Source organism: Brassica napus, chromosome A1 (assembly GCF_020379485.1).
Source record: "Brassica napus cultivar Da-Ae chromosome A1, Da-Ae, whole genome shotgun sequence".
Taxonomy (NCBI): Eukaryota; Viridiplantae; Streptophyta; class Magnoliopsida; order Brassicales; family Brassicaceae; genus Brassica; species Brassica napus.
The window spans coordinates 23,543,718-23,555,593 of record NC_063434.1 but is presented as its reverse complement, the minus strand read 5'-3'; the positions used below and the strand labels follow the sequence as shown (position 1 = coordinate 23,555,593).

At 32.2% G+C, this 11,876-nt stretch overlaps 2 protein-coding genes across 2 annotated transcripts; one reads left to right on the top strand and one right to left on the bottom strand.

Annotated features, from left to right (window-relative positions):
* The first annotated feature begins 2 nt into the window (after positions 1-2).
* On the top strand, positions 3-1,789 carry LOC106433781 (pentatricopeptide repeat-containing protein At3g20730-like). Its single transcript, XM_013874610.3, has 2 exons — positions 3-645; positions 720-1,789. Exons 1-2 carry the CDS (start codon positions 3-5, stop codon positions 1,787-1,789), a joined length of 1,713 nt encoding a protein of 570 aa, XP_013730064.2.
* On the bottom strand, positions 1,786-4,470 carry LOC106433782 (polycomb group protein FERTILIZATION-INDEPENDENT ENDOSPERM). The gene is made up of 13 exons (XM_013874611.3): positions 4,206-4,470; positions 3,801-3,866; positions 3,582-3,704; positions 3,425-3,505; positions 3,254-3,346; positions 3,083-3,158; positions 2,935-3,014; positions 2,775-2,846; positions 2,635-2,694; positions 2,465-2,561; positions 2,305-2,368; positions 2,133-2,192; positions 1,786-2,062 (listed from the first exon to the last, which is right to left on the bottom strand). Exons 1-13 carry the CDS (start codon positions 4,380-4,382, stop codon positions 2,002-2,004), a joined length of 1,110 nt encoding a protein of 369 aa, XP_013730065.1. The 5' UTR covers positions 4,383-4,470; the 3' UTR covers positions 1,786-2,001.
* Between the last annotated feature and the right edge of the window lie 7,406 nt (positions 4,471-11,876).

Genomic DNA, 11,876 nt, shown 5'->3' with positions numbered 1-11,876 from the left:
TGATGGCTGCTTATGGGGAGAATCTGATTGTTTCGAAACCATACTTATTTGACCCTTCCTTGTACATCAAGGCTCTCAAACTATGCAGCTGCCAAAACGTCGAGAAACAGTTTGTGTTGATCCATGGGAACTCTGTGACAAATGGGTTTGTCTCCAATCTCCAGTTGAACAACAGTTTGTTGAACTTGTACCTAAGACAAGGAGATGTGAAACACGCACGCAAACTGTTCGATAGAATGCCTAAAAGAGATGTTGGTTCTTGGACTGCTATGATCTCGGGATATTCTCAACGTGGATACCACCGGCGGGCGTTGCTGTTGTTCAAAGAGATGCGCCGGGAACCTCTTAGGGCTAATGATTTCACTTACGGAAGTGTTTTAAAGTCGTGCAAAGATTTGGGATGCCTGAGAGAAGGTATGCAGATACATGGTTGTGTGGAGAAGGGTAAATTTACAGGGAACTTAGTTGTGAGGAGTGCATTGCTTTGTCTTTATGCTAAGTGTGGGAAGATGAAGGATGTTCGTCTTCTGTTTGAGTCGATGAAACAAAGGGATTTGATTTCTTGGAATATAATGATCAATGGGTATGCTGTCTCTGCCTGTGCAGATACTTCCTTTAGTCTGTTTCAGTTGATGCTTGCGGAAGGTAATCTATACTTGTCTCTTCTTTCTACATATATCCAAACCTTTGACAGCTTCTTGTGCTGTGTTATATGTCAGGGAAGACGCCAGACTGCTTTACCTTTGAGGGCCTCTTCAGAGCTTCTATTCAAGTTAAGTGTCTTGAAATGGTTAGTGAATTACACGGATTTGCGATCAAGCTGGGTTTGGAGAGATCACATGAACTGATTAGGTCTCTGATTGATGCATATGGGAAGTGTGGTAGCCTTGTCAATGCCAGGAAACTGTTTGAGGGACCAATGAGAAGAGACTTGATCTCTTGCACTTCTCTAATCACAGGTTTTGCACAGCAGAACAGCTTCACAAGTGATGCTTTTGATATCTTCAAAGAGATGATAATGATGAGAAATCAGATGGACGAGGTTGTAGTATCTTCAATGCTTAAGATATGCACCACCATCGCTTCATCATCCATTGGAAGACAGATCCACTGTTTCGCCTTAAAATCCTCCCAAATCAGATTCGATGTTGCTTTGTATAACTCTCTGATAGATATGTATGCAAAGTCTGGGGAGATTGAGGATGCAGTCCTTACTTTCGAAGAGATGGAAGAGAGAGATGTGAGATCATGGACCTCTTTGATTTCAGGATATGGAAGACATGGGAATATCGAGAAAGCAATTGATCTTTTCAACAGAATGGAGCAAGGGACCAAACCGAATGACGTCACGTTTCTTGCTCTCCTCTCTGCTTGTAGCCACACAGGAGAAACCGAACTTGGCTGGAAGATTTTCAACACAATGATCAACAACAAGTATGGTATCAAAGTTCGAGAAGAGCACTTATCTTGCATGGTAGATATGCTTGCACGCGGTGGCAACTTAGAAGAAGCGTATGAACTGATAAGAAGTGAAAACGGCATTACAAGTCTTAGCTCATCAGCATGGGGAGCTTTTCTTGATGCATGCAGGCGTCATGGGGACATGCATCTCAGTGAAGTAGCGGCCGCGCAGCTTCTGAGTATGGAACCGAAGAAACCAGTTAATTATATTAATTTGGCAAGTGTATATGCAGATACTGGAGACTGGGACAATGCTTTGAAGACTAGAAAGCTCATGAAAGAGTGTGTTTCTTGCAATAAAGCTCCTGGATACAGCATTGTGTATTGATCAGAATACATCTCAATAAAAGTTTTAAAGATGCAATGTTTTAACACCAAAGTGAAGTTATTGAGTCTATAAATAGCATCTTAAAGTTTCAGGGAATAGTAATAAACTTTCCCAAATTGTAATGTGATAAATATATATGAGTTACAACAAAACAATATTATATCTTCTTCCTCCAGGCTCCTAATCCATCAGTTCTTAGAAGACTCAGTTTACTACTTGGTGATCACGTCCCAACGCCATATGGTCCCGTCCTCGCAGGCAGCAAGAATTGTGCTACAATGTCATTGAAAGGATCAGTCATAAAATCAATGCATTGGTGAGAGAGAAGATGAATATAATATACCTTCCATCAACGGACATAGCGGTTTGCCTGATCACACATTTGGATTGATTGTGTGACAGCCTATTTAACAACAGAGAATCATGTCAAGAATACAAAAAAGACACCAGAGTGAAGCTTTAATTATTTGATTTAAAGACCAAAGATTGTGGTTGAAGACGGAAGTGAGACTTACTTTGTAATCAAAACAGGAGGGCAACTTTTCAAATCCCAGACATAAATCTTTCCTTCCTGATTCCCTGTTAAGTGATAAATGTTCCACAAATTTAGCAATAAGATATTTAAATTTACAGTTTAATGCACAATAGTATAGAGCGAAAGAGCTTTCTGATCACCTATTGCAAGAGAACTTAATTGGAAGTCGCATGAAAACTTGATAAACCAGATGTCAGACATTGGAACCGGGTATCTTTGTAGAACATCTGAAGTACCCTGCAAACAACAACAACAACACAACTTCAGTCTTGTAACATTTGTGATTCAATGAATGAAATGAGTTACTAACCTCTCCAGGAGAGTTCTCTTTCAGTTGTGGTTCCCACAACAAGATCTCGTTGTCCACACTCTGAAACAGATATATAAGAGTGTAACTATAGCTTATTCCACTAAAAGAAATCATCTTTATCTTATCATTGACTAACTAACCTTTGAAAGGATAAAATCACCAAACCAACGGTTACAATCTACATAGTTTGTATGAACTGAAGCAGTAAATACCTACACACACACACACACAGAAGTAATATTATCAACAAACTCCATCAATACATTGTTACAAGACGAATAAAAAGAAAAAAATACTTACAGGGAATTGTACAAACTTTGTGGGGAACTTTGATGGATCATCCGTCCATGTGTATGACTTCTCAACATAAGTCCAAAATTCTGAAAGCAACCAAAGAATAAGATCATACAAGCCGTATTTCTTAAAAGGTTTCAGCAAACGTGGTTACCTTTCATTGACCATATCTTAATAGTGGTGTCCATACCACAGCTAGCAAAACGGTAAATCTCAGTGGGATGAAAGTCCTAAAAAGTCAAGAGATGGTTATACTTTAACAATTAGATAACATCCAGTGTGTTTAAAAGGGAATATAAAATACCACATTGGTAAAGGTGCTTACCACACTTAGAACTTCGTAACGATGACCTCCGGCTCCAGCAAATATCAGAATACATATCCCAGTTTCAACGTTCCACAACCTAACAGATTCATCCTGATCCAATCAAAACGTAAAGAGCTCTGAATCGTCAAGACATGATAAAGAGAAACAAAAAAAGGACAAGAGGGATACCTTGCTTGCAGTAATCACAAGCTGAGGTTTCATAGGTTGTGTCCTGATTTCATTCACTGAATCCCCGTGGCCCACAAGGCTCTGCACATGTGAGAGAGCACAGATTATACAACATACAACATCATTGTAAAGCTAATAAAATATGCAGTGATGATACCTTATGAATCGTTTCATTGTTGACGTCAATGACTCGGATTATGCCTTTCACTCCTCCAGCCGCAACAAATGGGTTCCCCTTAACGCCACACGCCCAGCTTACAGTGTAAAACGACTCCTCCTTCTGATCTCCAGAGCACATACCCAAATAACCTCAATGAAACTTTTTATTTAATGGAAAAGCTAGTAAATATATATAATAATATTTATACTTGCTTACATCTTCATCAGAATAGGATTGCAATGCAGATATGGCACCATCTTCAAGACAATTGTACAGCGTAATCTACATCATAAGAGAGACACACCAATGGCAATAATGAGATCCATGACTCAACCAAGATAGAGCAATCAAGTTTATTAGATAATGAAGCCATAAACTCAAGCTAGTCTTAAAACAGATAAAGCCTTAAACTTTCAAAAAATCTTCAACAGTAAAAAGCTAATTACAATCAGCTATGTGTATCATCAAGCAAAGTTTTTTCAGACAAGTGAATCGACAACATCCCAAAACAGCAATCACAAACCCCAAAATCAGACAAATAAGGAAGATTTTCTATAAGGCAAATCGAATCTCCACCAAAGCCTAAACAGACACAGAAGAGCAAAAAGGAGAAGACTTTACCTTATTTCCACCAGCGGTGACGAAGACATTGAAGAAACGAGAATCAAGGAAGTTGAAAACAACAGCATACAGAGGCTTCTTCCCTTCTTGAATCCTATTGGTCACTTTGTACGACTTCTTGTTAGATGGAGTCAAAGACCCAACAAGTGATTCGTTCCCTAAAGCTATCTTCGACATTTTTGAATCTCTCTTGCACACTGTTCCGTTTCTTTTTGTCTAATAAGCTCATGCAATTACAAAGTCTTTGTAAGTTTCGATAGTTATGGGTTTCCGAAGTTACTGTTAATTTGGATTTGACCTTACGACCAAATTTTATTCTTGACCAGACAACCAAAAAGATAGCAAAGTTTGGTAAGAAAATCGGAATTGATATTTTACCAAAAAAAAAATCGGAATTAATATAGTATTTAGAGAAAAAATATCTAAATTAGCACTAAAAACTGACTAAAATAATAGAATTTTTATGTATAACATATTTAGATTAGGATAGAATATCTCTAAGTTGGAATGATATATGATCTATACTATTAAAGCAAAATCCTTCTTATGATTATGTCCCTGACTTTTCCAATTAATTACAAAATTTTCCATTAATTTTTTTTAGTGATTTTTCCAATAATAAACCTGATTTTGTTGGTCAAAACAATAAATTAAATTTGTAAGGGCAGTAGACTTGGGCCTATTAAAGTAAAATAAAATATATGTTTGCTTTGCTTTAAAACAATTATTTGAAATGATTTAAAACAGAAAGTATCTAGAACCGAAAAATTCAAAATTTTTATATATCCATACCACACAAAATATCAATATATTCAATCACTTTAACCAAAACTCAACTTCATATATAACCAAAATTGTTCATATATTTCTAAACTAAAAACCACAACCAAACTGAAATCGAAAACTAATAAAAGCAAATTAGAATCGAACGAAAACCAAAAATTTTTATAACGAAATAAATTAGTTAACAAACAGTTATATCAACAAATTTGTCAACAAATATATTCCTGCGCTTTGAAAGCGCGGGTCAAAATCTAGTTTGTAATTAAGACAACAAGAATTGGCCAATCTACAAGTTTTGATTAAATTCGTTGAATATGGAATATTGACTGCATATACATGTTAATCTTGTAATTGGTAATCTTGATAACATTTTTTTCCATTGAATACTATTTTACAAATCTTTTTAACAAGATATTTTTTTTATATTAAAAGCTGCTTTCCAAAAATACAACGTCAGAACGAGTTTTTAAATGAAAGATTACCAATGGTTGTTAGCTCCAATGTAAAACTGAAAATCTAGACCATTGAGTGGTTAGATATCAAGTTTTAAGTAGTTGCCTCACTACACAACATTAGGCTCAATCTTAGTTTTGATCCAAATCTCTATCTCAGATCTATTCTTTTTTTTTTTATGTATAACTTAGAGTATCCAGCGGGCTGAGGTTCAATCAACTAATTTTCTGGGGTCTATTTGTCTGCGTCAGAAAAACCGTAGACAGACCTGATTGATCGCAATGGAAATTAGACCCATATTGTTTGACCATACATGTTTAGTGTCGTGGAATTGATTTGAATCTGGATCGCTTAATTCACTGAAATTCGCCTACCACTAGATTATCCATGTGTATTTATCTCAGATATATTCTTTCCATCTCTAAGGGAAGATAAATCCTCTATATATTTTATTATAGTGCTTAAATGGCAAAAGAAAAAACTGTCAAAATCTATCTCTCGTAAAATCAAAACATATTGAAAATAAACTTTTAGTTATTAAACATTTCAATTATTTTTGAATTTAGAGAAAACCACTCAAAAAATATTTTAACATTTTAGATCCTCAACTTACAAACAAGTAAGACCAGTCCTGATGAAAACTCCAAAAAATGCATTCGAAAGTTGGTGAAAGGGATATACTTTGAGTTGAAAGGATATATCGACTAAAGGATAATGATGATTTTCACAAACGTATGCAGAAGGTCTAAATTGAGGATAACTTCTAGAACCATAAGCGTCAACTCACAAGGTAGTTAAGAGAGTGTTGCTTTCGGGATCACTTGTCTAAAATATTATAATGTTCCAAATATGAACAAATAATTCAACAACATAAAATATGATTTTTTATTAAAAAAGGTTGAATGTTTTGAAATGAAACATATTAAAAACTTAAATAAAACATTACAAGCTCTTGCATGACAACCTAGAAAAATGTAGAAGACAAACTAGAAAAATACAAAATTTCAGTGATTTTTTGCATGCGAGAGAGAAGCTTTCCTTGCATTTAATTCACTAATTTTTGTCAATTTTCTTGAGTAGCAAAGAAACCACTTGATTCTAATTCTTCTAAGACTTTTAAATTCATAAAAATGGGTTGGTTTTGATGTATAACTTCTTAGGCCTTTTTCCTTATCAAAACACAAATCAAAACCATCATATTCAGCCCAAATCGTCCACACACATAACTAAAGCCTTCATTTGATTCGTTTCTGCTACTGAATAAGGTTGCATGAAGTCCCCTTCTATCTAATGCTGTTTATTTTGGATGAAAATAGTTAAAATATGTAGTCAATGGATTTTACCACCATAAACTTGTAAATTAATTTATAAAAGTTCGTAAATACCAGAGTTTTTTTATAAAACCATTAAAATGAATAAGTTTTTTAAAATAAAAAATATATAAGAGATTATAAATCTATACTATACTAAAAGCAAGATATGAAGAGATTCTAGCCTGTCCACGTCACTTATTAAATTCCTCCAATCACAACATTTCATTAAAACACGTCAGATGGGCTTGAGTTTATTGAGTTATGTTTGGGCTTCGGATGAAACCAAATGAGAAATGTCACCTCCGAGGATCTCAGCAGCCGCTACCTTCAGCAGCGTCTTCCACCGGGATCTGACATGGGCCATCAGAGATTGCAGTGGCAAATGCAGCGATGGGCGGAGGAAGATGGAGTCAAAGTCAAAGGCCCGCGATGAAGGCAGGGTGGGTGGGAGAAAGTGGTGACATGTTCCTTAGACCTATACAGCCTCCAAATCCCTACTCTAGGAGAATCGCTGGTTAAAACCGAAAGGATGACTCACTCTTTTAAGTTATCATCATCTTCTACTACCCGAGGGTCCATGGTCATTTGGTTACAACTTTATGAATAGAATCAAATCACGAACCTAAAAGTTCCTAATTTTCCCTTTTCTTACCTTAATCACGCGAAACCCAGAACAATCTAACCAAAAAGACTCGACCTTTCGACGATTGCAGGTCCGTAACAATCGCAAATGAAACGCGATGAAGAGAATCAGATAACGAGAACAAGATGAAAGCTTTACATTCTCTACCAATTGATTATAAGAATTAAGGTCAACAGAGGACATACACAGATGAGGAAATGCGATTACACCGATGAGGACGATGATGATGATGATGATGATAACAACAACATTCAAAGTTCTTCGGATGGCCCACTTTGTTTCGTTGTTCTTTGTTGACTTGAGATGGCCCACTTAAAAATGAAGTATAATTACTTTTTTATTATAATTAAGTCAAATGTGCATGTATTTTTTTAACATTTATCAAATTATATGTTGATGTTTTTTAAAACAATATTAGAAAATAAAGTATGATCAATATGAAAGTTACATGTGTAAGTAGCTGATACATTTTTGAAAGCTCATGTACATATATCAATATTTACAATAATTAAAATATTTTAAAAATTCTAAATAATTGTATGCCTTTGATTTATTGAATGGAAACCAAAATTTATTTGAATAATCTTAAAAATGAGAATTCAGATTTGCTTTGGTATTTTGATTATGGTTCTATTAAGTTCCACAAATATAAAAACATAAAATTTAAAAACATATTAAATATTAAGAAAAAATAACTTTAATAGTGATAAAATATAATATATCTACCTCATTAAACTATTTTGTAACTATTTGATCAAACGATGTTTATTTTAGAATTTTTTTAGTTTTTTTAAATATTTCTTAAAAATAAGCAATAAAAAATTGTGATTGTATTTAAACTAATATTATATAAGTAAAATATAATTTATCGATATTTTTTGCTGTAACTGAATCATATTATAGTCAACTAAATTTATGAAACTCTTAAAAATAAGCAGTAAAAAAATTCTGATTTTATTTAAAATAATATTATATAAGTAAAATATAATTTATCGATATTTTTTTGCTGTAGTTGAAAGATATTATAGTGAACTAAATTTATGAAAAATATATAAAAAATTTCAATAATACTAATTATAAAATATTTTTAGATAATTAAACATATATTAGTTTATGTTACTTAATTATTTTGTGTAATCATCTAAGAAATATATAGGTATATAAAAATATTTTTATTAATTTGAACTTTTTTGTATTGTTTAAATTATAATTTAGAAGAAACAATATTTTTGTTTCTAATATCAAGATTATATGTGTAAATTGTTTTTAATGAAATCATGTTATATAGAAATTTATACTTTTCATCTAAGAAAATATAGATATAAAGAAAGTATTTTATTAGTTCAAAATAATATTTTATGTTATTTAAAAATATTTTTTAAATGTAATATTACTATTTTGTGAACTTTCCTTTCTTTATGAAATCATATTATATATACATATATTTTCGTTTCTCAATTCTTCTTTTTTTCTTAACTTTATAAAAAATTATTTTTTATTCTGTGTGTATATTTTTAGAAATTTTTAAAAAAGGAAACTACATAAAATAATAAATAATAATATTTTAAATGTAAGTTAATTCATTAAGGGTATCAGTGTAATCAAACATCGTGAGAATTAACGTGAGAGCGACACATAGAAAACTGACTTCTCAAGTAATATTATTTTTTTGCTGTAATTGAAAGATATTATAGTCAACTAAATTTATGAAACTCTTAAAAATAAACAGTAAAAAAATTGTGATTGTATTTAAAATAATATTATATAAGTAAAATATAATTTATCGATATTTTTTTGCTGTAATTGAAAGATATTATTGTGAACTAAATTTATGAAAAATAAATAAAAAAATTCAATATTACTAATTATAAAAAAAATTTAGATAATTAAACATATATTAGTTTATGTTACTTAATTATTTTATGTAATCATCTAAGAAAATATATGGGTATATAAAAATATTTTTATTAATTTGAACTTTTTTGTATTAAATCAACTTCTCTCAAAACAAACAAATCTCTCGCAATAAGCAAATATACCTCTGAACATCCACAACACATATATCATATTTTTTAGATTAACTAAACAGAAACCCGCCCGTAGGGCGGGCCAATCCCTAGTACATATAAAAACATTTTATAGCCTTTCTAATCACTTATAAAATATATTATAGTCAGTTGTAAGAGTTCTAAAAACAAAGAATAAGTGTTTTAAATTGTTTAAAATTATATTTAAAACCTTTTAATCATTTAACCTTAGAAAAGTTTAAATGATTTTACAAGATTTTATAAATTATTTTATAAAATCTTATCTTTCTTTGTCAGTATAAAATCGTATCTATTTTAGTAATAAAATGCTTCAACTATTTTTCAAAATTTCCATCCAAAATAGACGGCATTGTAAGTTGAGGAGTTAAAACGTTAAAATATTATTTGTAAAGTTTTTTATTCAAAAATAGTTTAAGGATTTTATCAATAAAATTCCATCAGATAATAATGGGAGTTTCCGGTCACCAACATCCGCCGCTCCTTGTCCAGCGACGAGTTCACAATCACGAACTCCTACCTCTGCTCGTCTAAGTAAAGCATCGCCGTTGACAAGTTACACCTCTACTTTGACAACTCCCTCTTTCAGCTCTCCACGCAGCTAAGACAACCAGTCCTCCACTATCATCGATGAGTTTAAACTTATCAGGCTCGCTCTCGACGAGCTCGAACCCGTTACCGCGACACAACCTCTGCTTCTTCTCTAGCTTGTCATCACAAGTTTCTACCTTCGTTCGTCCAAAGATGACCTCGTCATCATAAGCGATCCACCTTTGCTCGTCCAACAACAAATTAATTAAAAGTGCGAGCCGGGCATAGCCAAACGACGATCTACACCTCTACTTGTCGACGAGCTCGACAAAAGACCAGTACAATCTAATCCCAAACCAACGAGTTTCAAACAACTTTGGATATATGCTGAAAAGACAACTTCACTTTACCAAACCCGAGCTCACCATTTCCAAACCAGACGACCTATGTTATGCTCTCTTGCCGACCTAATTTTTACTCAAAAGAATTAGAAGAATTCACCAAGATTCAACATTTGGCGAACTAAAGGGGGGGGGGGGGGGGGGTATTGTTGGAGATGAGCTTAGCACATGCCACTAAAAGCTAAGCCCAAAATCAGGCCCGGCCCGCTAAACAACACATGGTGACTTCACTAGAAGATAAAACGTATTTTACTATAAATAAATGACGTCAGACTCAATAATGAGATGGTCAGAGCTCGCCCTAGACGACTTAAGACCCAAAAAGACGACCAAAGACCATAAATAGATATACTTGTTTACACGACCTGTATAGACGAGCGTCTCTAATTCTTGTAATTGACCGAGTTTGTTTACTTTTGATTATTAATACAAAAATCTCCACTCTTTTACATCTTTTATTTACATTACACCAGCGACCGGATATGGAACTTACAATACTTCATAGTTCATAATAAAATCACTACAAGCTTGAGTAAGATATTAACCATATGTTCTGATCACTGTGTTACAAAAAAAAAAATTGGTTGGAACTTTGTATTTTTTCCGCATAGCTTCACTACATTTGTAAGAGCATCTCGAAAAAGGAACTCTATTTTAAAGTTTCCAAAACTCTAGATTTGAAGTTTAAAGGTGTTCTTCTCCAAAAGTAAACCTTCAAACTCAACTTCAAAATTATTTATATTTTATAATATGGTCCTTATAGTTGTCATAATTAATTTGAATTAGTAAATAACTAGCACATATATAAACATATTATAACAATATTAATTAATAAAATATTCTATTAAAATATAAAAATTTAAATAAAAATAAATTAATTAATACTCCCTCCGTTTCAATATACTTGATGTTTTAGAGAAGTTTTGTTGTTTCATAATAGATGAAGTTTGCATAAATCTATGTAACTTTAACTTTATCAAAAACCGTGTAACCAATTGGATTTTTCTTATTTTTATTTATAATTAAATAAACTAATTTTATATTGTAATTTAATGATGCTTTTGATAAGAAAAATAATTTTTCTTAATATTTGTGCATTGGAGTAAAACATCAAGTAATAAGAAATAGAGGGAGTATTAAACTTCAAAAAAAATATCATATTATTTCATAAAATAATTTTCGTAATGAATATATGATCTATTAGTGCATTTCGAAGTAAAAATGACTCTTCTCATTTTACTTTGTAGATTACGAGCTAAAAGGTGTTGAAATCGGATAATATTAATACTTGTAAATACATTAGACCGAAACAAAAAAGTAAAAGATAAACATAAAATATTGCTAAAAGACTAATTTATTTTTGATGATATTAATACTCGTGAATATATTCGATATGAACAAGAAAGAATTGTACGAAAAAGACATAAAAAACAACAACAACAACCATCTTCAGTTACACAAAAAAATTTGGACAATATTTGAAAATTTTGAAGGTTCCGGAT